The 26,018-nt window shown below is 49.2% G+C and overlaps 1 protein-coding gene across 1 annotated transcript in view; it reads left to right on the top strand.

The window, feature by feature from the left end:
* The first annotated feature begins 14,439 nt into the window (after positions 1–14,439).
* The window catches only part of MAP2K2 (mitogen-activated protein kinase kinase 2), a 37,560-nt gene continuing 25,981 nt past the window's right edge, over positions 14,440–26,018 (top strand). The window contains exons 1-2 of the mRNA XM_049876427.1: positions 14,440–14,807; positions 19,244–19,454. Coding sequence (XP_049732384.1) covers positions 14,716–14,807; positions 19,244–19,454 — 303 coding nt within the window. The 5' untranslated portion in view covers positions 14,440–14,715. The remainder of the gene's footprint in view (positions 14,808–19,243; positions 19,455–26,018) is intronic.

Genomic DNA, 26,018 nt, shown 5'->3' with positions numbered 1-26,018 from the left:
CACAAGAACAGGCCACCCCTGGGGCAGTGCCCTGTAAAAACTCTTAAGCCTAGGCTGGCACACAGAGCTGGCTGCCTCACTCATGTCCTCGCCCACACCCCCCTGGCAGTCTCCACCCCTCCAAGTCTAGCTACCACCTCATCCTGGTGATCATTTTATAGATGATGAGTCCAAGGGTCATAGTGGACCCTCTCACCAGGGAAAGAAAGCAGAGGTGGCCTTCCAGTGGCTGCAGATATGGTCATCCCATTTTCCTTCTCATTGATGGGGGAGGAGGCTGAGAAGGATGTCTCCTTTGGCTCCACCTCAGGGGATGCTGGGAAGGATATGGGGGAGCCCAGTCTGGTGGAGTTGGGGGAGGGCACTGAGTTCTTTCTGACCCCTCACCTTCTCAAAGCTATTAAGAAACCCAACTCTGGTGGTCTTGTGTCAATTATCACCTTCCCAAGAAGCCTGCCCTGACCGTCCCTGCTAAAATCCTCCCTATTTATCCAGTCACCCTAGCCCATCACTCTGTTTGAGAGCTCTTTTATCTATGGCTCTCTCCACACCAGAGAACAGGGACATGTCTACCTTGGTCACTGCTGTGTCCCCAGTTCAAGAACAGTCCCAGGACCATCAAAGTGACTTCTAATTATTGTGGGATGAACTCCACACCTTTGTGTGAACTATGAAACCCAAGAGACGTGGGCTGCCCTCTCCAAGTTGGAATTATCAGCATAATCTCCAGTCAGTTCATAACTTTCCCATTTTGTGTCCACTTGCTTTTTGGACTGGGTGCTGGGAAACCTAAGTCATACCCCCAGCTCACTCATGTGTGGAAGGGGATTGCCTTCTACATAGTGGGCTTCTCAATATACATATATGCACAAGCCACAAAGTTGCTAGCATACCTCCTGTCCTCTCTGAGGCTGACTCAGTTTCCCCATCTATAACACGAGCAGATTGACCTGAGGGTTATATAAATTTCCTGCCAGCTCCAATATTAAAGTTCATAGTTAATCCCCCAGAAAATCTGATCGGGAGTAGCGCTGGATTGGCGTTGGGAGACAAGTGTGTGCATGTATATTGAGAAACTCACTGTGTAGAAGCAAATACCAGTCCATACATGGGTGAGGTTGGCCGTGCTGACAAAGAGTTAAGATTCTTCTACTTGGGAACAGGGCTATGCCTAGAATTCTCTTCTTGCAGCAGGTAGAACACCTTAGGACTCTAAAATCTCCAAGACATAGGACCTATAGGTTAGAGGATGCTTGTAAGACTACCTTCTGAGAGCAGTAACGCTGATGTTGTTGGCTGCTGTTGAGTGGCTGCCGACTCGTGGTGACCCTGTGCACAACTGAACGAAACGCCAACAAGACCTTCACCAACCCCATGATCAGTTTTGGATCACAGCCTTGTGATCCATAGGGTTTTCGTTGGGTGATTTTCAGAAGTATATTGCCCAGAAGTAGATTGCCAGGCCTTTCATTGGCCAGAAGTTGAACCAGGGTCTCTGTCTGAGTCATCTAGTGCTGCTATAATGGAATACCATGAGTGAATGGCCTTAACAAAGAGAAATTTATCATCTCACAGTCTAGTAGGTTACAAGTCCAAATTCAGGGCGCCAGCTCCAGAGGAAGGCTTTCTGTCACTGTCAGCTCTGGAGGAAGGTCCTTGCTATCTATCTTCCCTCGGTCTGGGAGCATCTCAGCGCAGGAGCCTCAGGTCTAAAGGACGCATTCTGCTCCTGGCCCTGCTTTCTTGGTGGTATGAGGTCCCCAGTCTCTCTGCTCGCTTCTCTCTTTCATATCTCAAAAGAGATTGGCTATTTCTCAAGATCTTATAATAGTGGTCTTATACAATATTTGTCCTTTTGCCTCTGACTAATTTCGCTCAGCATAATGCCTTCCAGGTTCCTCCATGTTATGAAATGTTTCACAGATTTGTCACTGTTCTTTATCGATGCGTAGTATTCCATTGTGTGAATATACCACAATTTATTTACCCATTCATCCGTTGATGGACACCTTGGTTGCTTCCAGCTTTTTGCTATTGTAAACAGAGCTGCAATAAACATGGGTGTGCATGTATCTCTTTGTGTGAAGGCTCTTGTTTCTCTAGGGTATATTCCGAGAAGTGGGATTTCTGGGTTGTATGCAATGGTTTTTTTTTTTTTTTTTATGGTAGTTCTATTTCTAACTGTTTAAGATAACACCAGATAGATTTCCAAAGTGGTTGTACCATTTTACATTCCCACCAGCAGTGTATAAGAGTTCCAATCTCTCCGCAGCCTCTCCAACATTTATTATTTTGTGTTTTTTGGATTAATGCCAGCCTTGTTGGTGTGAGATGGAATCTCATCGTAGTTTTAATTTGCATTTCTCTAATGGCTAATGATCGAGAGTGTTTTCTCATGTATCTGTTGGCTGCCTGAATATCTTCTTTAGTGAAATGTGTGTTCATATCCTTTGCCCACTTCTTGATTGGGTTGTTTGTCTTTTTGTGGTTGAGTTTTGACAGAATCATGTAGATTTTAGAGATCAGGCGCTGGTCTGAGATGTCATAGCTGAAAATTCTTTCCCAGTCTGTAGGTGGTCTTTTTACTCTTTTGGTGAAGTCTTTAGATGAGCATAGATGTTTGATTTTTAGGAGCTCCCAGTTATTGGATTTCTCTTCATCATTTTTGGTAATGTAAAAACTGAGAAGAACACGTACTTTTGTGGTTATGAAGGAGGGAAGGAGGGAGGGAGGGAGAGGGTTTTTTATTGATTAATCGGTAGATAAGAACTGCTTTGGGTGAAGGGAAAGACAACACTCAATACATGGAAGGTCAGCTCAATTGGACTGGACCAAAAGCAAAGAAGTTTCCGGGATAAAATGAATGCTTCAAAGGTCAGCGGAGCAGGGGCGGGGGTCTAGGGAAAATGGTTTGAGGGGACTTCTATGTCAATTGGCAAAATAATTCTATTATGAAAACATTCTGCATCCCACTTTGAAATGTGGCGTCTGCGGTCTTAAAGGCAAACAAGCGGCCATCTAAGATGCATCAATCGGTCTCAACCCACCTGGAGCAAAGGAGAATGAAGAACACCAAGGTCACACGACAACTGGAAGCCCAAGAGACAGAAAGGGCCCCATGAACCAGAGACCTACATCATCCTGAGACCAGAAGAACTAGTTGGTGCCCGGCCACAATCGATGACTGCCCTGACAGGGAGCACAGCAGAGAACCCCTGAGGGAGCAGGAGATCAGTGGGATGCAGACCCCAAATTCTCATAAAAAGACCAAACTTAATGGTCTGACTGAGACTAGAGGAATCCCGGCGGCCATGGTTCCCAGACCTTCTGTTGGCACAGGACAGGAACCATCCCCGAAGAAACTCATCAGACATGAAAGGGACTGGTCAGCGGGTGGGAGAGTGACGCTGATGAAGAGTGAGCTAATTAAATCAGGTGGACACTTGAGAGTGTGTTGGCAACTCTTGTCTGGAGGGGGGATGGGAGGATAGAGAGAGAGGGAAGCCAGCAAAATTGTCACGAAAGGAGAGACTGAAAGGGCTGAATCAATAGGGGAAGAGCAGGTGGGAGTACGGAGTAAGATGTATGTAAACTTATATGTGACAGACTGATTGGATTTGTAAACGTTCACTTGAAGCTCAATAAAAGTTAATAAAAAAAAAAAAAAAGAGAGATTGGCTTAGGACACTACCTAATCTTGTAGACCTCATCGATATAACCGCCACTAATCCATCTTATTACATCATAGTGAAAGGATTTACAACCTATTGGAAAATCACGTAAAATGGTGGACAATCACACAGTGCTGAGAATCATGGCACAGCTAAGTTGATAGATATTTAGCGGGGACACAATTCAACACATGGCAGTCTCCCCCATGGAAGGCAAGAATTCTACCACTGAACCACCACGGTCCCTGTGCATCAACATTTTGTTGTCGTTGTTAGGTGCCATCAGTCATTTCTGACTCATAGAGACCCTATGCACAACAGAATGAAACACTGTCTGTCCAGTCCTGCGCCATCCTCACAATCGTTGCTATGCTTAAGCCCATTGTTGCAGCCACTGTGTGAATCCATCTCGTTGAGGGTCTTCCTCTTTTTTGCTGACCCTCTGCTTTACCAGCATGATGTCCTGCTCCAGGGACTGGTGCCTCCTGATAACATGTCCAAGGTATGTGAGAGGAAGTCTCGCTATCCTTGCTTCTAAGGAGAACTCTGGCTGTACTTCTTCCAAGACTAATCTGTTCGTTCTTCTCGCGGCCCATAGTATATTCAATATTCTTCCCCAATGCCACAATTCAAAGGCGTCCATTCTCCTTCAGTCTTCCTTATTCATTGTCCAGCTTTCACATGCATACGAGGCGATTGAAAATATCGTGGCTTGGGTCAGGTGCACCTTAGTCCTCCAAGTGACATGAAGAGAATAAATTTTTTTATTTTTTTATTTTTACTGTTGCCCTGTATTTGGAGCACCTGAGACTGGCTTTCAACAGACCATAGTGTTGTAAAGTTTCTTTTTAAAATGAATGTATGCAAGGATAAAAGTTAAGTATGCAATACTGCTGGAGATTGTACTCAATTTTTTTCCTTAAACAAATTTATTTTTAAAGGAAACATTATGATTCTAGGGTGAATTAAAAACATAATATCAGACGCCCAAAACAGATGCAAAGGAAAGCTAAACAATGTTACTAAGTTCCAGGCAGTTACTGTTGCCCGTGGAAGGTTCTGCCTTAGGCCATTCTGTTACAAAGGGAAATGAGCTGGCAGAAAGCATGAAAGGAGCCCTGTTGGCGAAGTGATTCAAGTGCTCAGCTGCTAACCAAAGGTCAGCTGTTCAAATCCACCAGCAGCTCCACAGGAGAAAAATGTGGCGGTCTGCCTTAACCCCTGAAACTATGGCCCCTGAACACTGTTAACACAGAACTGAAGCCACTCCCGAAATCCACTTTTCAGACAAAGATTAGACAGGCCTATAAAACAAACAAACAAACATACGGTGAGGAACATGCTTGTCAGTTAACCAAATCTACAAGACCAAAGGGGCAGCTCCTGTCCAAAAGCAGGATAAGGCAGGAAGGGACGGGAACAGAAGGAATGGGCCCAGGGAACCCGGGGTGGAAACGGGGAGCGTGCTGTCACATTGTGGGGATTGCGGCCAATGCCGCAAAACAATATGCGTATAAATTTTTGAATGAGGAATTAACTTGAGCTGTAAACTTTCACCTAAACCACAATTAAAAAAAAAAAAAAAAGATTTAGACTTGGAAACCCTACGGGGGCAGTTCTACTCTGTCCTGTAGAGTCGCTATGAGTCAGAATTGACTCAATGGTAGTGGGTTTTGTTTTTTGTTGTTGTTGTTAAGGCGTTAAAGACACACACGTAGCACCAAACTGAGTCCTTCTTGATATCATCGTAAGGTCGAAAATAGGATTAAAAAGAAGTAATTTCTGAGGTTATGATCTATTTTTTGTGTGTACAATTTGCATACATTCACTGAGAAATTACTTCATGCTAGGCATAGTTTCAAGTGTTTTGCATATTTTCAACTATTGAACCCTCTCAACAGGAGTCCCTGGGTGGCACAAAGGGTTAAGCGCTCGGCTGCTCTACTAGCTTGACTACTAGCTGAAAAGTTGGCGGTTCAAACCCACCCAAAGGTACTTCGGAAGACAGGCCAGGCCATCTGCTTTCGAACGGTCACAGCTTTGAAAACCCGATGGAGCAGTTCTACTCTGCACACACGGGCTGACCGTGAGTTGGCATCGACTTAACTGGAATGAAGGGCAATGACAATCCTCTCAACAACTCTTCAAATTCCTTTCTCCAAGAATGATAGTCCCCTTCCTCCTCGGCACAGCTTCTGGTCTAAGTTCCAAACCTAATGACAGTACAGCTAGGCCCTTGGGTGGAAACCCTGGTGGCATAGTGGTTAAAAGCTACGCCTGCTAACCAAAAGGTCAGCAGTTCGAATCCACCAGGCACTCCTTAGAAACCGTATGGGGCAGTTCTATTCTGTCCTACAGGGTCGTTATGAGTTGGAATCAACTCGATGGCAGTGGGTTAGGCCCTCGGGCGTTGCTGGCGGGAATGTAAAATGGTGCAGCCACTGTGGAAAACTGTTTGGTGGTTCCTCGGAAAGTTAAACAAAGAGTTACTGTATGACCCAGCAGTTCCACTCCTAGGTGTAACCCAAAAGACTTGAAAGCAGGGACTCAAACAGATACCTGTATACGGGTGTTCGTTGCAGCATCATTCATGACAGCCAAAAGGTGGAAACAACCCAAGTGTCCATAAACAGGTGAATGGATAAACGCAGTGTGATCCATCCATACAATGGATTACTCAGCCATAAAGAGAGAAAAAATGAAGTTCTGATACATGCTACGACATGGACGAACCTTGAAAATACTATGCTCAGCGGCGTAAGTCAGACACCAAAGGAGAACTATTGTGTGATCCCACTTTTATGAAATACCTAGAATAGGCAAATACGTAGAGACCAAAGCAGAGTAGAGGTTACCAGGACCTGGGAGCACTGGTGGCGTAGTGGTTAAGAGCTATAGGGTTACTGTCATGTTGGGCTGGGTTTTTAGGAGCTGGGGTGGGGTGAAATGGGGTGTTACCCCTTACTAGGTATTGAGCTTCCGTTTGGGGTGATGGAAAAGCTTTAGAAATAGATAGCGGTGATGTTACACAACATTAATTAGATTAATGAATGTAATTAATGTCACTGAGTTTTACACTTAAAAATGGTTAAAATGCTGAATCGTATGAGAAAAAATGCAAAAATTGTTGAATTGGCAAATGTTTTGCTATATGTATTTTTACCACAATAAAAAATGAATAAAAAAATAGCGAAAATGGAAAATTTTATGTTATATATAATTAATCACAATAAAACTAAAACACACAGGTAGCATTTATGGAGCACTCACTGTATACCAGGCAACCATTTTATGTATGGAGCCCTGGTGGTACAGTGGTTAAGAGCTCAGCTGCTAATCAAAAGACCAGCAGTTTGAATTCATCAGCCACTCCTTGGAAACCCTAAGGGGCAGTTCTACTCTGCAGTACAGGGTCACTATGAGTCAGAATTGACTCCATGGCAAGAAGTTTGGGTTTGGTTCTAATATGCAAATAAACTCAGTTTTCAAAAACTCTTAATGAGTAGGGAATTTTTTCATGCCCATTTTACAGCTGAAGAAACTGAGGCTCAGAGGGAGAGATGTCATTTGCCCAAGGTGGTGCAACTGATAAGCGGTGACTCCACTCATCCCAGGATCAGGCAGGATGGGCTTTGCCATCTCATGAGACACAGAGGGGACACCATGGTGACAGCTCTCTCGGTACAATCCCAGTCCCTCCTCTTACCAACTGTGTGACCTTGGGCAAGTTACTTGACTTTTCTGTGCCTCAGTTTCCTCCTCCCCAAACTGGGGACGATAATAAGGATCCAGTGAGCTTTTATGTAAGCCGTAACACACCAAGGGTGGGGCAGGGGAAGCAGTCCACCCAGGCGCTATCAGTAAGGGGTACGTTGTCTGTAGGAGGCCTGAAGTGGCTCAGTGGTAGAATTCTTGCCTTCTGTGTGGGAGACTCGGGTTCGATTCCTGGCCAGTACACCTCATGTGCAGCCATTGCCCGTCTGCCTGTGGAGAGGCTTGCGTGTTGCTCTGATGCTGAACGGATTTCAGGGGAGCTTCCAGACTAAGATGAGGAAGAAAGGCCTGGTGATCACCTTTCAAAAATCAGCCAGTGAAAACCCATGGGTCACAGTAGTCCCGCCCACAACCAATCACACAGTGGCGCAGGACCGGGGAGCAATTCATTCCATTGTACATGCGGTCATCCAGAGGTTGACAAACTACAGCCTCAGGAGTCCCCTGTTTGTGTACTGCCTGTGAGCTAAGGATAATTTTTGCATTTTTAAATGGCTAAAAAAAATAATAAAAAAATATTTATTGACACAGGAAAAGTCTATAAAATTCAAATTTCAACACCCACAAATAAAGTTTTATTGGCACACAGCCATGCCCATTCATTTACGTGCTGTTTGTGGCTGGTTTTGGTGTACAGTGGCAGAGCCGATAGTTGCCATAGGGACCCTGTTTAACATATGTACTATATGGCCCTTTAAGAAAAAGTTTGCTGACCCCTACAAACCCCATCACCCTGCAAAACCTGTCAACCCCTGTCAACCTGTCAACCCCTGTCCTCCAAACCCCTAACTCTGGAAAGGAAGAAGAAGCCCTTCAGGTTCAAAGACAGAGACCAACCCCTTTCCTCTTCTGGCGGCCCTGAGTCTCCCAAGGACCCCCTACCCTTCCCACCCAGGCCAGGTCTGAGGTTGGGTGAGACTGAGATCCTCCTAATGGTCCCTGGCGCCCTCTAGAGGGCTGCGTAGGCAACTACTTCCTCAACCCCCTTTCCAACCTCCCCCAGGTCTCCTTTTGGTGGTTGGGGGTTTATTTTTGCACTCTGTCCTTGCCCTAATTCTGTCTCTTGCACACTGACAAGGTCACTCCCTCCTGGGGCTGTACCCCCACCATCCCACCACGCTTTATACACTTGAGAGATTACCAGTGAATTAGATCACACTGAGCTAGTGTCAAATCTATCAACAAGCTAAAGAGTTACTTTTCAAACGTCCTTCAGATACATACATAGAACCTCTTTGCTGTTGTTAGTTGCCAGCGAGTCAGCTCTGACACACATGGACCTCATGTATGACAGAGCGAAACACTGCCTGGTCCTGCGCCATCTTCACAATGCTTGGTACGTTTGAGTCCACTGTTTTAGCCCATGTGTCAAGTCCTTTCGTGAGGATTTTCCTTGTTTTCACCAACCATCTACTTAATTTATGCTTTTTCTCTGTGTGCATTGCATTTGTGTAGGGTGCCATTCTTCCTTCCCCCAAGATGTTTCCGTTGTTTCATCTGACAATTACAAGCAGTGGCAGATATTTTACAGCAAAGAAATGGAGGGACAGAGAAGGTAAGCAATGTGCTCAAGCAAAGGGGGAATGTTGGGGCCAAAAAAGAAAAAAGACTCAGCTACAGGGGTGTGCTAGAGCCAGCTTGCTCTGGCTGTTGAGAACCCGTGATGACCACCTTTCTCTGTCTCTGTGTTCAATGACATCACATGGGTAGCTTGAAACAGGCCACAGTGGGAGTATTTACACCACGGCCATTGGTGAAAGCTACGAAGTATGGCTTCCCTCCTTTGGCGAGCCGGTTGTTACATGTTAATCAGCATAGCACCCATACTCAAGCCTCCTTGATCTGACTTTGCTGCTTGACCTATCATCCGCTTTTGCTTCTACATTGCACCTAGAGCTTTGTCGAGTTTCTCTTTTGGCAATACAAGTAGTGCCTGAATTATGACAGGTCCCGTTCCAAAGACTACTCATTTAGTTCTGACGCAAGTCAAATACCTTTTTTTTTTTTTTTTTAGTTTTCACTGTTATTGCTTTTTATTATCAGTGTCTTTGTAAATCTGATCCTTACTTGTCTTTGGGGGTTGGAAACATTATATCTGAGAATGGTAACATCAGCAAATTACACTGCAATGTTGTGTGTAGTGCATGTTATTAACCATAAGAAGTACAGCCAGAATATTCCTTAGAAGCAAGGATGGCAAGACTACATCTCATGTAATTTGGACATGTTGCCAGGAAGGATCAGCCCCTGGAGAAGGACATCATGCTTGGTAAAGTAGAGGGTCAGTGTAAAAGAGGAAGACCCTCAAGGAGATGGACTGACACAGTGGCTGCAGCAATTGGCTTAAGCATAACAACGATTGCGAGGATGGCGCAGGAGCAGGCAGTGTTTCGTTCTGTTGTGCACAGGGTCGCTATGAGTCAGAGCTAACTTGATGGCACCAAATGACAACCTACCTTCTTGTCCTTGTCCCCAGCCTGGTGCACCCCTTTCGTCTCGTTTTATTTTATGGTCCTGCCTTAATCTTTGGATGAAGGGTGAACCTCAGGAGTGACCTCATTACTGAGCTAAAACGGTGTCTGGGGGCCATTCTCGGGGTTTCTCCAGTCTCTGTCAGACCAGTAAGTCTGGTCTTTTTTTTTATGAGTTAGGATTTTGTTCTACATTTTTCTCCAGCTCTGTCTGGGACCGTCTGTTGTGATCCCTGTCACAGGTGTCAGTGGTGGTAGCTGAGCACCATCTAGTTGTGCTGGACTCAGTCTGGTGGAGGCTGTGGTAGTTATGGTCCATTAGTCCTTTGGACTAATCTTTCCCTTGTGTCTTTAGTTTTCTTCATTCTCCCTTGCTCCCAACAGGGGGAGACCAGTGGAGTATCTTAGATGGCTGGTCACAAGCTTTGAAGTCTCAGCCGGGGAGATTTTAATTGCCCCTGTTAAAAATAAAAAAAGTCACAGCTTTTTCTAGAAGCCTTGAGTTTGGAACTTTGATCGGAGTGATTGCACAATTGCATCAAAACCACATTGCTCTTTCACCTGGAGGTGCTTCACAGTACAGCCAGAGGTTGGTGGCAAAAGACAACACGCACCCATAGAGACAGAAAGTAGGTTAGTGGTTGCCTGGGGATTGGAATGGGGCATGGTTGCAATGGGTATGGGATTTCTTTGTGGTTGATGGAAATGATCTAGAATTAAATGGTGGTGATGTTTGCACACAGAGCCCTGGTAGTGTAGTGGTTAAGCACTTGGCTGCTAACTGAAACGTTGGTGGTTCGAACCCACCAGCCACTCCACGGCAGAAAGACCTGGCAATCTACTTCCATATAGATGACACCCTAGGAATCCCTATAGGGCAGTGCTACTCTGTCCTACAGGGTTGCTAAGAGTCAGAATTGACTTGATGGCATGGAACAACAGCTTTTAGTAACAACATCGGCCACTCATTCATTTATCTAATTATAATTCACGTAACGTAAAACTCACCATTTTAAAGTGTTCACTTCCGTGGTTTTTAGTACATTTGCTACATTGTGCAACTGTCCAAACCCAGAGCTGTTGAGTCAATTCTGACTCAAAGCAACCCTGTAGGACAGGAGAACTACCCCACAGGGTTTCCTAGGCTGTAATCTTACAGGAGACAAGTCTTTTCTCCTATGGAACAGCCGAATGGGTTCAAACTGTTGACCTTTTGGTTAGCAGCCAAGTGCTTAATTGTTGTGCCACCAGGACTTCTTGTTATGAAGATAGGAAAGAAGGAAGGAAGAAAAGAAGGATGAAAGGAAGGAAGGAGCGGAGGCAGGGAGGAAGTAAGGAAAGAAAACTAAAAAATAAGTTTCACCTATCACCCTCCCCTCCTTCAATCAAATCCCTTTCTTTTTTTTTTAATTTATTCATTTTTGTACAAGGTGAGTATATACATAACGAAGAATTTGACATTACAACATTTCAGCCTGCATGCAATCGTGGGGATGACACCAGACCAGGCAGTGTTTAGTTCTGTTGTGTATGGGCTCACTGTGAGTCGGGAGCGAACTTGACAGTAGCTAACTACAACATTTTTACGTCTCTTCTATGGAATTGTCATTTGCAACATTTGTAAGTTTTCTGTGGCATAACATTTCTTTGTGCGACTAGACCAGAACGTATTTTTCCATTCTTTGATCGACGGATATCAGTATTGTTTCTAGATTCTCACCAGTGAGAACATTACTGTGTATGTCTCCTGGTTGAACACAGAGAAGAGTTCTCTAGGTGATGTGCCTAGAGTAAAATTGCTGGGTAGGAGGATATTCAAGACAGCGCTGAATTGCCTTCTAAGTGGCCAGGTCAGCCATTCTTTCAGTTACTCCACCCCACAGGTGAGGGAGATCAAGTTCAGGCCGCATTCCGAGATAGGAACAGTGGACACACGTAATACGAATAGCAGATCGTGCCTGAACAAGATAAATGGCACCTTGTACTGAATCTATCAGCAAAGCTATTAGGAGTTGATTTCCTGAGGTGAGCAAGTCTCTGGGGCCCGAGAGCAGATGTACCAGGAAAAATGTCATTGGAACCCACGATAAGCGGAAAGATATGGAACAGGGAGAGGTTGCAGGGCAAAATGTGCTCAGTAATAAAGCTAGAAAGGGGTGGAGGGTGTGATTCTGAGCTGTAACCACATCAACAGTAAAAGCTGGTGGTCTCTAACACAGGCTGAGACTGGGACGATTAGCAGGAAGTCCACCTCCCCAAGGACAGGAAAAAACCAAAACCAGATCCGTTGTCATCGAGTTCATTCCGACTCATGGCGACCCCATGTGTTACAGAGTAGAACTCTTCCATGGGGTTTTCTGGGCTGTGTATGTACGGAAACAGATCACCAGGCCTTTCTTCCGTGGCACTGCTGGATGGGTTGGAGCCACCAACTGTAGGTTAATAGTCAGGTGCAAACCATTTGTGCCACCTAGGGACCTCCAAGGACAAGAACACCTACTTAATTCATTCAAATGGTAAATATGCATCGAATGTCAACTATATCCAAGGAGCCAAACTGAGTGAGAAGGAGAAAAGTCCAGCATCTTCCTTGCCCTCAAAAAGTGCAGTAACTAATACAAAAAAAAACCTGTTGTCCTCAGGTCAATTCCGACTCACAGCGACCCTATATGAGAGCTACCCTACTGCCCCCATAGGGTTTCCTGAGCTGTAATCTTTACAGGAGCAGCCGGTGGGTTTGAACCCCTGACCTTTCATTTAGCACCTGACCGCTTTAACCACTGAGCCAGCAGGGCTCCTTCTCAGTAACTGTTAGGGAACGCATAACATAAGGGAAGTAGTGTGAATCAGAACGTAGCAAGGGGTATAAGACAGAAATGGTCGTTGATGTTGTTAGCCGACGTTGCGTGATCTCCAATTCATGGCAACCCCACGTACAGTGGAACAGAATGTTGCCTGGTTCTGTGCCGTCTTTACCATCATTGTACGCTTGAGTCCAGGGTTGTAGCCACTGTGTATTTTGAGTGCCTTCCAACCTAGGGGGCTCATCCTCCAGGCCTGTATCAGACAATGTTCTGTTGCAAGCCATACGGTTTTCATTGGCTGGTTTCTGATAGTAGATCGCCAGGCCTACTGGGAAGAGCATTATGGAAACTTTCTGAGTGATGGAAATGTTCTATGCCTTGTTTCAGGTGATGTTTGCATGGGCGTATACAGTTGTAAAAACTCAACGAATTCAACCTTCAACAACCGTGCGTTTGTTATATAGAATTTATAGATCAATTAAAAAAAAGACTATACAGAGCCCAAAATAAATAAAATAAAACGAGAGAGAGAGATCACTGAGCAGAACAGAAAGAAGGTGGATATGCCCAGAGCTGTAAAAGGGCATTGTCCTAAATTTTGGGTGATGTATGCACTGGGTGGCAGAGCTGAAAAAGCTGAGACTCCAAAAGCCAAGGAGGAGGCAGGTTGAGAGCACTTCTGATCGGGGGTGGACTGTGGTTACCTCTTTGAGTTTTTTAAAGCAACCTCACATTTTGCAATTATGTATATACATAATTTGTGCTTGTTTTTTCACATGGTGGCTCTGGTGTCCAGCACGGTACCAAACCATTTCCCTTGGAGTCAATCCCAACTCATGGCGACCCCATATGTGTCATAGTAGAACTGTGCTCCATAGGGTTTTCCATGGCTGATTTTTTGGAAGTAGACCACCAGGCTTTTCTTCGGAGGCACCTCTGGGTGGATTCGAACCTCCAATCTTTCAGTTAGTAGCCCACTTTTGTCATTTGCAGCACTCAGGGACTCCTTCCTGGGCCATAAAAGATACTGCAAACTAACTGTTAAAAGGATGAGGATCCGCTTGACCAGGGGGATCTGGAGGAGGGTCTTGGCTGAGTCTTTTCCTCTCGCGAGGTTCCCAAATGGGGATCCAACCTGAAAGGTACACAGGTGCTCAAAGATTGGACCAAAATAAAGCAACGTGGTGTTTTTCGCGAAGCCAGTCTTTTTCCATTTAAATGACTGTCCTTTATTCTGTGCCACGTGCTCCCTCTTTCTTTGGTGTTAAAATGACCTTTGTCTCATGGAAGAGTGGGGTTAATTGACATGATAAGGTGGTGGTCGTGGTGGTGGGTGGTGGTGGTAGTGGCGTGTGTGTGTGTGTGTGTGTGTGTGTATACGTTCTTACTTGAAAATAATTCAAATCTGGGTCAGTCTCCCACACTTTTAGAAACGTTACTGGTTCACGTAACCCCAGCCTCTGAGCCGCCTGGCCCCTCCCCTATACACTTTATTCTAAGTTCACCCACACCCCGGTCCCTATCTGCCTCCCGAGCTTCTCCTCCTGCACCCCCGCCCAGCGTCCCTGGCGCAGGCGCACTCGGGCGGCGGGAGGCGCGCGAGTGCGCATGCTCCCGCCCGTCTCCGCCCCTTCCCCTTCAAGGAAGCGGCCTGAGGCTGGTGCGCACGCGCCCCTTCTTGGGGCGGGGCCCGGCGCGGCCTGCTCTCGCGAGAGGCCGTCCGCGACTTTGCCGGCCCCCGCCCCTCGCTCGGCCTCCCGGGCTCCGGCTGCAGCGTCAGCCTCTGTTGGGCCTCTGTGGCGGCGGCGGCCCCCTCGCCTCAGCCCCGGCGCCCCGGCGCCCCTCACCCGGCCCACAGCGCTACGCGCCCCTGGCCGCCTCGGCGCCGGCCTAGGCCGCGGCCGCAGCCCCGGGCCCGCGTCGGCGCCGCCAGCTCCCGGCCCGCCCCCTATGGGCCCCGGCTAGAGGCGCCCGCCGCCGGCCCGCGGAGCCCCGATGCTGGCCCGGAGGAAGCCGGTGCTGCCGGCGCTCACCATCAACACGGCCATCGCCGAGGGCCCGTCCCCTACCAGCGAGGGCGCCTCCGAGTGAGTGGGCCGGGGTCGGCGGGGGGCCTGGGGGTGCCCAGGGGGAGGGGTCTCTGAGAAGTGAGATCGGGAGGAGGGGGGACCCTCCGGGGAGAAGACGGGGCGAGGGGTCCCTGAGAGTGAGATCAAGGCGAGGGGTCCCTGAGAGTGAGATCGGGGTCAGGAGGGCCCTTCAGGGAAGAGGATGGGATGAGGGGGGTCCCTCCTGGGAGAAGACGGGGTGAAGGCGTCCCTGAATAGTGAGACCGGAATGAGGGGTCCCTGAGGGAGATGTGCTAAAGAGAGACCTGCAGAGAAAATATGGGGTGAGGGGTCATTGAGTAGCTAGATTAGGAAGGAGGAGGGGTCCTTGCAGAATGAAGATGGGTGAAGGGTCCCTGTCTAGTGAGATCGGGGTAAGAGGCCTTGGATGGGAAGGAGGCAGGGGTTTCCTGAGAGGTGGGGACGGGTTGAGAGGACTGGGGGTTCCTTGGTGTCTGGGTGAAGTGAAGGGAGTCCCCGCTAGTGGGATTGGTGTGGGTTGAAGGTCTTGAGGGGGGGAGGATGGGATGAGGGGGTTACTGAGGTACCAGGATGGGGGGGGGGCGGTTCTTGAGTAGTGAGGATGGGGTGAGGGGCAACTTGAGGCTAGGACGGGGTGAAAAGGGTTGAGGAGGTCCATGCGGGAAAGGGAGAAGGGATTCCCCAGAGGTCAGGATGAGAGGGGCTCCTGAAGGGTCAGGATTGGGGGTCTATAAGGGGTCGGGATGAGGGATATCTGAGGGCTTGGGATAGGGGGAGGGATCCCTGAGGTGTAGGGATGGGGGTCCCTGAGAGGACTCGGAGTGGGGGAGCCTGAGAGACTAAGCGCCCAGTGAGAAGATCCTGCTGAGTTGGGGGGTGGAGTCCTCTGAGGCTGGGAGAGTGGGGAGGAGCCTGGGGATGTGAAGAGACTGGGGAAGAAAGAGTGAGGGGCTGAGGAAAGGGCGTGTGATGGAGCAGGGGTCGGGAGAAATGGGGGCAGTTGAGGATAGAGGTGGGGGCTAACTGGGACCCCTGGAAGCAGGTGAGCAGAGATTCTGAAGTGAGTGGACTGGGACAGCCTGGAGGGGAGGGGCCCGGGATATGCAGAGTGGTGAGGGGGACGGAGGGGCTGGGGGGTCTTGGGAAAGCTGGGCATGGCGCAGAGAGGAGCATCCCAGGGCTGTGCGATGGCAGGGTACTGCAGTGTGAGGGAAGCACGGAAAGTGAGGGTGAGGGGAGCGACCGTGAGGGTCCGGGGGTCCGTAATTGTCAGACCATGGCCTCGCCATTCCTGTCCTCCATGTGGGCAGGACAGCCCTGGAGACCCCCCGCCATGGTGCCTTGTGAGAACAAGGCGTGATAGGTCGATGGCCTGCTTGGTGGTCTCGTTCCCTCTCGGGACTGGGCCTTCTGTAGCCCAGACCAAAGAGAAATGTCTTGAGGGGTGGGTGTGTGTGTGTGTGTCTCTGTGTCTGTGTCTGTGTGTCGGAGCGACAGAGCAACTTCACTGCTCTGAGCCCGGAGCTGTACATGAGGATATGCTCCTTATTTTAAAAATCCCCTCCTTATTCTTTTTACAAGGCAGTTCTTTCTTCATCTTCTCTTTCTCTTCTGTGGCTTCCCTCCAAGAATTCCCCCAGCGGTGGAAGCCCCCCGTTGGAATTCCAGGGTTGTTGTTGTTCTTTTTTTTTTTTTTTTTGGTGAAAATATTACACAACAAAACATGCACCTGTTCAGCAGTTTCTCCACGTCCAGTTCATTGGCAGTGGTTACATTTTTCATGTTTGTCACTCTTCTCCCTGTCTCTGCCCCTGTTGTTTCACCCCTGTTAGCTTGGACTCTGCTCCTTTAAGTTCTCGTCTGTGCGTTAGAGTTACTGTTGGCATTTCAGTCTCATACAGGTTATTCTACGGGAGGGTGCAAAGCTCCGAGACAGACATTCTGTATTCATTGAGCCAAATTGTTTAGTTTAAAGATGACTTTGTGGGATAGCTTCAGCTCAAAGTTCAAAAGTTGTTTCCAGACAATAGATTCAGGGTCCTTCCAGTCTCAATGTGTCCAGGGAGTCTGGTTTCCAATAGGAGGAATTTGAAGGTTTTTACAGCCACAGTTGAGCTGCCATTACTTTTAAACTGGATTAATCAGCTGACTCCAGAATGTGTTTCTGGGTCATAGGGCAGTCCTGAAACCTTCCGGATTCTGAGCTCAAAGGCTGCCTGTTCAACCCTGTGGTCCAGTGTAGTCCCTGAGCAAACAGAGCCATAACTGCTCATTTCTTGGCCCTTCTGCTCATCAGAGTCCCTTCATTACATCTTCCTCCTTGTCTTCACTCAGCAGTCATTCCCTGAGCACCCACTGGGCCCCCGGTCCTTGCTCAGGGACACCAAGATGAGCAGGAGTCCTGAGCTTGGCTGTCAGGAAGGCACAGGCTTGAATATGGGCGCTACCACTTCCTCGAGCTGTGACCTGGGCCAAATTTCTTAACCTCTAGGAGTCTGTTTCCTCCGCCTGGGACTACCAGACCCCGCCTGCCAGGGTAGTCTGGAAGATTCCATGCCATGGTGTTTGTAAAGTGTGCAGTATGTGCTGGGTGCTCAGGAAATGGCACCTAGCCCCATGCCTTCCGCAGGTTCTTTCAGCATCAGCTCAGGTGACAGTGCCGTCTCTGAGCCCCACCTCTGTGGTCCTTTGCTCCTCCCTCTTTAGGTTGTAGGGGATGATGGTAGAATTTCAGAATCGGAAGGCGCGTGCAGTCCACCCCTTCACCTCTGCAGGAATCCCCTCTATGACGTCTCCCCCAGGTGGGCTTAAACATCTTCAGAAATTTACTGAGTCCCCTGGAGGCAGCCCGTCCTCCTTTAGAGAATTCTTGTTACAGCTTCACTGTCGAGTTGAGCAGCTCTGGCCATTGCCTTGAAATGCGGTTTGTCTCAAATCAAGGTGAGCTGTGGAAATATGTTGTATTCTGTGTTCTGAAGACTTAGTACAGAAAACAAATAATGTAAAGTAAATATTCATGAATTTTTTATATTGCTTGTGTATTGAAAAAGGAGCCCTGGTGGTGCAATGGTTAAGTGCTTGGCTGCTAACCGAAAGGTTGGGGCTTCAAACCCAGCCAGTGGCTCCACGGGAGAAAGACCTGATGACCTGCTCCCGTAAAGGTTCCAGCCTGGGAAACCCCATGGAGCAGTTCTGGTCTGTCCCAGGGTGTTCCTGGGAGTCAGAATCGACTTGACAGCATACAACAACAACATGTTGGAAGGATACTCTATTTGACGTGTAGGGTGAAATAAAGTACATTACTAAAGTGAATCCTGTCTGCTTTGGTTCTTTTAATATGTCTTCAGGCTACACATGGGACTCATATGGTATTTCTTTTGGACAGTGTTGGGTTAGTCCATCCACATGTTGAGCTCAAAATCTGTATATGCCTGTGACAGCCAACCAGCCGTGGACTCCAGCTCACGGTGACCCTGTGTGTATCAGAGTAGAACTGCAATCCATAGGGTTTTCAGAAGTAGATTACCAGGCCTTTCTTCCGTGCTGCCTCTGGGTGGGCTTGACCCTCCAATCTTTCGGTTAGCAGCTGAGTGCTTAACCACTGTGCGGTCACCGTTTGTACCATCCTCTATACCCAGGGACTCTGCTTTTTACTCCCGGTTTTGGTTCAGAGTGAAGGCGTTAGTAGAAATAGCTGATGGTCAGAATTTCCTTTGAAAGTTCCTTAAATCACCCGATACAGTGCAGTATGCATGGTTTGTTTTTGATACCCTAGTTCAGGAATGAGTGTGCGTGAAAATGTGTAATGTTTCCTGTCAGATATGGGATGGGGTAAGAGCGTGCCCTGTTGAGTGGAATGTCCTGGAATTGCCCACGTGACTTAAATTATGCCTTTTCCCCCTCAAGTGCTTGTGTTTAACTCATGTCAATTGGGTGCATGTAGGAGGCATGTTCTCTCTTTGACCCTTTGCTCTGAGGCTGTTCAAAACAAATCAGCCCCTCTGTTCTCATGAAAGACAGGTGGCCTTCATGCACCACCACCCCCCGTCTCGTCTCCCCAGTTCCCACAACTCCTTCTGGATGTAGTTGGGAGTGCTAGCCTTGGAACAGGACTCCTGGGTCTAGGTTCTGGTGCTCCACCATGCCCAGCACCTAGCCCAGGGCCAGGGAGCCGCAGCAAGTCCTCAGGGTCCCAAAATCTTCTCCCTGACCTTTGTAAGCAGGGTGCAGGTGGTGTCCTTAGCCCTGTCTAGTCGGCTGTGTGTCTGTGGGTGGGACACACACAAGTCTCTCTTTTCTACTGGATCGAAAGCCCCTCGTGTGTAAGAACCAGGTCTGACCCATCCTCCCAGCCGGCGACCGGGGCCCGGGTTGCATCATCTCTTGGCTGCCCACCCGTCACCTGCTAACCCTTGTCCTTGGGGTCTCCACAGAGCAAACTTGGTGGACCTCCAGAAGAAGCTAGAGGAGCTAGAGCTAGACGAGCAGCAAAAGAAGCGTCTGGAAGCCTTCCTCACCCAGAAGGCCAAGGTCGGCGAACTCAAGGACGATGACTTCGAGAGGATTTCGGAGCTGGGAGCTGGGAATGGCGGGGTGGTCACCAAAGTGCAGCACAGACCCTCAGGCCTCATCATGGCGAGGAAGGTGAGTGGCGGCAGCAGCGCAGGCACCCCATCCGGTGGTCTGGGGCTGGCACGTTCCCCTGGCAACAGATGAGCAGCTGCAGGTCTCTGCTTTCTGATTGGCTCTGTGTTTGGAGGCCCTTCTTCCCAGTGATGGGTTATCAGCCCTGAAGGTTCTAGTTAGAATGTGGCAACCCTGCCGACCTCACACAACCCCTCCCTTTGCTTGGCTTGCTGACTTCTGCCTTTGAGGCCCTTTGAAATTGGGGTCCCTAGAAAGGTTCTGGCCTGCTCAGGGGCTGGCTGGAGAGAGGTAGTGAATGGAGTTTTTGGAAAGAAAGACGGAGACACGAGTCCCTTTAAAGCCAGCATCGGTGGTACTTCCCGACCTGAGAGAGCGCCGCAGGCCCAAGACGTGACTCTGCTGCTGGCCCTGCTGGTCATATTGGGGGCTTGGAGGCGGCATCTCTGGGGAAGGGGGCGGCCAAACCACCCTTCAGGATTTTGTACGTGCTGATGTTGAAAAGTTCCGACCCTCTCTTGTCTGGGCTCTTAGGCCATGATTCAGCCTCCTCCCTGTGTGTGAGAGCGTATTCCCTGTGAGATGCGGGGAGTTGAGAAGGTGAGCATGTGACCATTTTAGAATTTTTTGTTGTAAGCTACCACTGAGTCGGCTCCGGTTCATGACGACATCAAGCACGACAGGACGAATCACTGCCCGATCCTGTGCGATCCCTGTGATCAGTTGTGGATCAGACCATTGTGATCCGTCAGGTGTTCGCTGGCTGATTTTCGGAAGTCAGTGACCAGGCTTTTCTTCCTTGTTTGTCTTAGTCCGGAAGCTTTACTGAAACCTGTTCAGCATCATAGGAACGCACAGGCCTCCACAGACAGAAGAGCGGTGTCGGCGTGAAGTGCTTTGGCCAGGAATTGAACCTGGGTCTCCCACATGGGAGAAGAGAATTCTAACGCAGAACCACCCATTTTAGGATGAGTGGCTCCTAAACACATTCCCAGGCACACTTTGTAGTTACAAATCGTTCAGTTCATACAATTGCATCCTTTCAAACATGGGAAGCCACCTTTTCCTGGAAGCCCTCTATCCTGTAGCTCCCAAAATTGTCTTCTCGGAAATCTACCTGCTCCCTGCCCAAGTGGGTCTGTGTAGGTCCCAGCAGCACCAGAGGGGTCTTTACTGAGAAGGACACGCTTGGTTTCTGGTGGCATTTAGCGCTGCAGATAGCTCTCCTGGTCCCTGTGAGCACCGCCCTCCCTCCGGACATCTGCAGCCGCATGCTTTCTTTCTATTTCCGTCCCTGCGCTGCAGGCTGCCTTCTTAAAACCAGAGCAGCCCCGGGAGTCTCGGCTCTGCTTTTTCTTGGAGCCTGGGGAACAGAGGAACAGAAATGCAAACGTGTGATTCTGAGAGCAGCCGGGGAGCTTGAGAGCGAGGCTCTGGTCAGACTCGGGTCCGGAGCCAAGAGGCGCCCTTGGTTCAGTCTAGTCACAGGCATGCCCTGGAGTCAGGGTGAATCCAGCACCTTCGGAGTATGAAGCACAGGGCTTCCACTGGGAGGCACAGATGACATGGGGATCCCCGATTTCCAGGGGCCGTCTGTGCAGCTTTTCTACAGCCTGGAAAGTGAGGGATGGGTGTTTAAAGCTGTGGGGGTAGAGCCCTGGGTGGTGCAGACAGGCAGTGTACTCAACTGCTAACCAAAAGGTTGGAGGTTCAAGTCTACTCAGAGGCACCTTGGAAGAAAGGCCTGGCAATCTACTGCCAAATTCCCAGCCATTGAAAAGCTTATGGAGCACAGTTCTACTCAGATTCTGTCAAAAACTGGGGGGACGAATCACGTCTGTAACTTAGTTAATGGGATTGTCACAGTGTCTGATTTCTGGTTGTGGTATTAATATGAGACGTCATCACTGGGGGAGGCTGGATCAAGGCTACACGGGGGTCCACGTGCTGGGTTGGTAGCTTCCTGTGATTCTATCGTTATTTCAAAATAAAAAGTTAAAAAAAGTGGGGGGGGGGCGAAGCAATTGGCAGGGCATCATGGGGTTCTCGGTGATCCCTGGGAGATGCAAATGGCATGTGCTTGACTACTAATTGAGAGGTTGGTGGTTTGAAACTACTCAGCGATGCTGCAGAAGAAAGGCCTGGCAGCTGGCTTTCGTAAAGATTACAGCCACGAAAACCATCTGAAGCGCAGTTCCACTCTAACGCGTGAGGTTGCCGTGTGTCGGAATCAGCTCAGCAGCGCTGGGTTTATTTTTTCTTTTTTTGGTTGGGGGGCGTGTCAGATTTTATTTCCCAGGGTTCCTGAGGTGCGTTGGCTGGGAACTGAACCTGAGTGTCCTGCATAGAAGGCGAGAACTCTACCACTGAACCACCAAATTTAGGGTGAGTGGCTCCTAAACATGAGAGCCCTTGTGGCACAGTGGTTAAGAGCTTGGCTGCTAAATAAAAGGTTGACAGTTCGACTCTACCAGCCGCTCCTTGGAAATCCTGTGGGGCTGTTCTGCTGTTACCTGTAGGGTCATTGTGAATCAGAATCGACTTGACGACAGTGGGCTTGGCTTTTGGGTTCTCCTAAACACGTTCCCAGGAGCACTTTCTGGTTATGAGTTGTTCAGCTCATACAATGTATCCTTTCAGACATAGGAAACCACCTCTTCCTGGAAGCCCACCGACCTGTAGTCTTGCTGACGTGTGTGACTATGCGCCCAGCACAGTGCCAGGACAGAGTGGGCACTCAAAAGCATTCGGTCAATACATTGAGCGGGAAGGTTATCTGCCTGACTGTCTTTGCACTTTGGGGCTGTAGCACCCCAAGGGACCAGAAGGTCCTCCACCAGGCTACAGGGTCAAGGGTGCCTTCTGGTCCATGTGAAATGCCGGTTCACCCGCAAGACCTGCTTCCCTTGACAGAACTGAAGGGCATTTGGCAAACTCCACAGGTGGGAGATTTGAAGTAAAAAAAAAGGTTTTAATAAACCATGGCCTCAGTCCGTCCCTCCCCATGGCCGCACGGCTGGGTGGAATTCTTACTTCCTGGGGAAGACGGTGGGAATTCCAGGCATTCCAAGTGTGAGGACTTACCTGTGGACAGATTCGCTCATCAGATTTCCAAGCGGACTGTCCGGTAGTGTGGGGGCTGGTGGGGGAAGCTTCTGGAAGGCCCAGACCATTCCTGCTCTGTGGGCCTGCAGCATTGTCCATTGCCAGCAACCCTCTGGTCCCTTGGGTTGTAGACGTTGTCCTAAGCATGATGACATGTGGCGGGGACACGACAGGACCAGTCCCGTGTTGGTGTTAGGTGCTGTCGAGTTGGTTTCGACTCCCAGCGATCCCACGTGACGGAGCAGAGCTGTCCCGCAGGGTTTCCCACGTGACGGAGCAGAGCTGTCCCGCAGGGTTTCCTAGGCTGTCATCTTTATGGGAGCAGATTGCCAGGGCTTGCTTTGGTGGAGCTGCTGGGGGGTTGAAATGGCCGACCTTTCAGTTAGCAGCCAAGCACTTACGTAACCATCACGCCACAGGGTCTCCTTTTCAAGTGATTACCCTGGGTCAAAACTGGTGCTAAAGCTTAACATACACTCTCATTCAAATCAAACGACAGCTCCGTTTTACAGATGAGGAAATTGAGGCATAGCAAGACTCGGTGTCTGAATTGGGTCTGAACCTCCACAGGCCTGCTGTTCTCTGGGAGCTTTGGTCCCTGATGTGGTAGAAGCGAGCTGGCAGAGCCACGTGTCAGACCCACTTCGGCTTCCTTTGTGCCTCCTCTTTTAACTGGTGTCCTTCCTGCAGCTACTGTAAAGGAATCATTCTCCAATTATGATGGAGCACTGAGTCCCTAGGTGGTGCAGACGATAAATGCACTCAGCTGCTACTGAAATGTCGGCAGTTTGATTTCACCCAGAGGCACCTTGGAAGAAAGTCCTGGCAGTCTGCTTCCAAAACACCAGCCGTTGCAGGCCTTACAGAGTACAGGTCTATTCTGACACACGTGGGGTTGCCGTGATCCAGGGTCGACTCGACGGCAGCCGGTAAAACCATGGGGCGGGCTGTCCTCATCAAGGGCTGCTCACAAGTGCTGGTCAAGGTTTGGCAGAGCCCTGCAGACCAGGCCGGCACTGGGTGGCAGATTTGCACGTCAGAAGAAGCCCTTCTGTTCAGTGTTACCTGATGGTACCATCAGGTGCAGGCCCACCATGTCTACCTGTCCTGATTTCTGAATGTCACTGACTGACTCGGGATGTTTCAACACACTGTGTGGGCCACACCAGTCACTTCTGCTGGCCATGCCCAGCTTGACGGCTGCCAGCCTGGATCTGTGCTTTCAAATGTTGCCTAGATCATTCTAGACCCAGCCTTTAATGGAGTTTGTAGGCTGATCTTTTTTTCCACTTCCGTGTCTTGCCATCACCCAATAAAGCCTTTTCTCTCTCCTCCCAGTTCGTCCCCCACTGTCTTAGTTATCTAGGGCTGCTATAACAGAAATACCACAAGTGGGTGGCTTTAACAAACAGAAGATTATTCTCTCATGGTTTAGGAGGCTAGAAGTCTAAATTCAGGACCCTAGCTCTAGGAGAAGGGTTTCTCTCTTGTCAGCTGTGGGGGAAGATCCTTGTCTCTTTTCAACATCTGTGGACCCAGTGTTCCTCAGAGGTATACACGTGTCTTAGCATCAATCTTCCCCTGGGTCTAGATGGTTCTCAGTGCAGGGACCCTGAGTCCAAAGGATGCACTCTGCTCTTGGCTCTTCTTTCTTGGTGGTAGTCAGGTCCCTTAATCTATGCTCACTTTGTTTAATCTTTTTTGTATTTCAAAAGAGATTGACTCAAGCAAGGTACAACCTAATCCTGTAGATTGTATCCTGCCTCATTAACATAACTGCCTCTAATCCTGCCTCATTAACGTCATAGAGGTTAGAATTCACAACACATAGGATAATCACATCAGGTCACAAAATGGAGGATAATTATATCAGCTCACATGTGGGAGGTAATTACATAATACTGGGAATCGTGGCCTAGCCAAGTTGACACATATTTTTGGGGACACAACTCAATCCATAACACCCACCCTGCCCCACATTCCAGGCTCAGAGCCCCTTCTGCAGTAGACACTGCTTTCAGCTCTTGGATGTGCTTGGTGTTTGATGGGAGCTCCGATGCTGGTCAGCCTGGGCAGTGGCGGTGGGGAAGAGTATGGATGGTGGTGTCCCAGGAGACCAGCTGCAATGCCATCTGTACCACGTACCAGCCAGGTGCCACTGGGAACGTTACTTAATTTCCCCAAACTGGAACCTGCTCATGAGGGAAATGGGCCAGTTACACCTGTCCTGCAGGCTGTCGTCAGGGCACACAGGTGCTTGAGAACGCACCTCCCCGCCTTGGCTCCTCTCCCTGCCCCTCCCCTGCACGCCTCACCTGTGGCTTCCCGTCAGTCTGGAAAGCTGGATTTACGAGCCACGGAGATAACCAAACCCACTGCCATCGAGTCAGCTCCGACTCACGGCGACCCCGTGTGTGTCAGAGTAGAACTGGGCTCCGTTGGGTTCTCAGTGGGGGAGTTTCTGGAAGTAGATGGCCAGACCATCTGACGTGCCTCTGAGCGGGGTCAAACCTCCAACCTTTCGGTCAGCAGCTAAGCGGGCTCACTGTTTGCACCACCCAGGACTCCGCAGATATAATGGAACCATTAAAACCGAGGTCCCACAGCGGTCTGTGGCTCCTTCAAAGTTTTGGGTCTGGAGCTGCCCTGTCCAGTAGGGCAGCTCCTGGTCCCATGTGGCTACTGAGCATTTGAAATGTGAAGAGTCTGAACGGAGAGATGTGTGTGTAAAAGCTATTCCCCGTCTGTCGGTGTGTCATACTATGGTGGCTTGCCAGTTGAGTGATGCTGGAAGCTATGCCACCGGGATTTCAAATCCAAGCAAGGTCCCCCACGGTGGACAGGTTTCAGTGGGGCGTCCAGACTCAGACAGCTTAGTAAGAAAGGCCTGGGGACTGACTTCTGAAAATCAGTCAGTGAAAACCCCACGGGTCACGGCAGGACACTGTCTGATGGGTGCTGGAAGATGAGCCCCTAGGTGGAAGGCACTGAGAACCCACCGTGGCCACAGCCATGGACCCGAGCAGACGAATGATGTAAGGAGCAGGCGACGTCTCTTCTGGTGTACATGGGCTCATTACATGGGGTCACCAGGAGCCAAAGCTGACTCCACCACAATTAACAGCAAAGTATGTAAAATCATGCTGGATTTTGAAGGCTCCGTAAGAAAAAAATATCCCGTTAGTAACTTATATCGATCACAAGTTGAAATGGTAACTTTTTGATACATTGAGTTAAACAAACTAAATGAGGACTGTCATTTCACCTTCTCGCCTTTCTTTACTGAGGCAACTGGAAGGTCTGAGATCGCCTGTGTGGCTCCCTTGGACAGTGCTGGTCCCCATCATCTTTCTCTCACCCCCAGCCCACTGTGCCCTTCTCACCTTTCAGCGCAAAGCTCCGCGCACCTGCCTGATCATGAGGCTTGAGGCCGGCCCAGCACCTTGCCCTTCCAGAGCA

Source organism: Elephas maximus, chromosome 3 (assembly GCF_024166365.1).
Source record: "Elephas maximus indicus isolate mEleMax1 chromosome 3, mEleMax1 primary haplotype, whole genome shotgun sequence".
Taxonomy (NCBI): domain Eukaryota; kingdom Metazoa; phylum Chordata; class Mammalia; order Proboscidea; family Elephantidae; genus Elephas; species Elephas maximus.
Note: the sequence above shows the minus strand (reverse complement) of the source record. Positions and strands in the feature narration are given on the sequence as shown.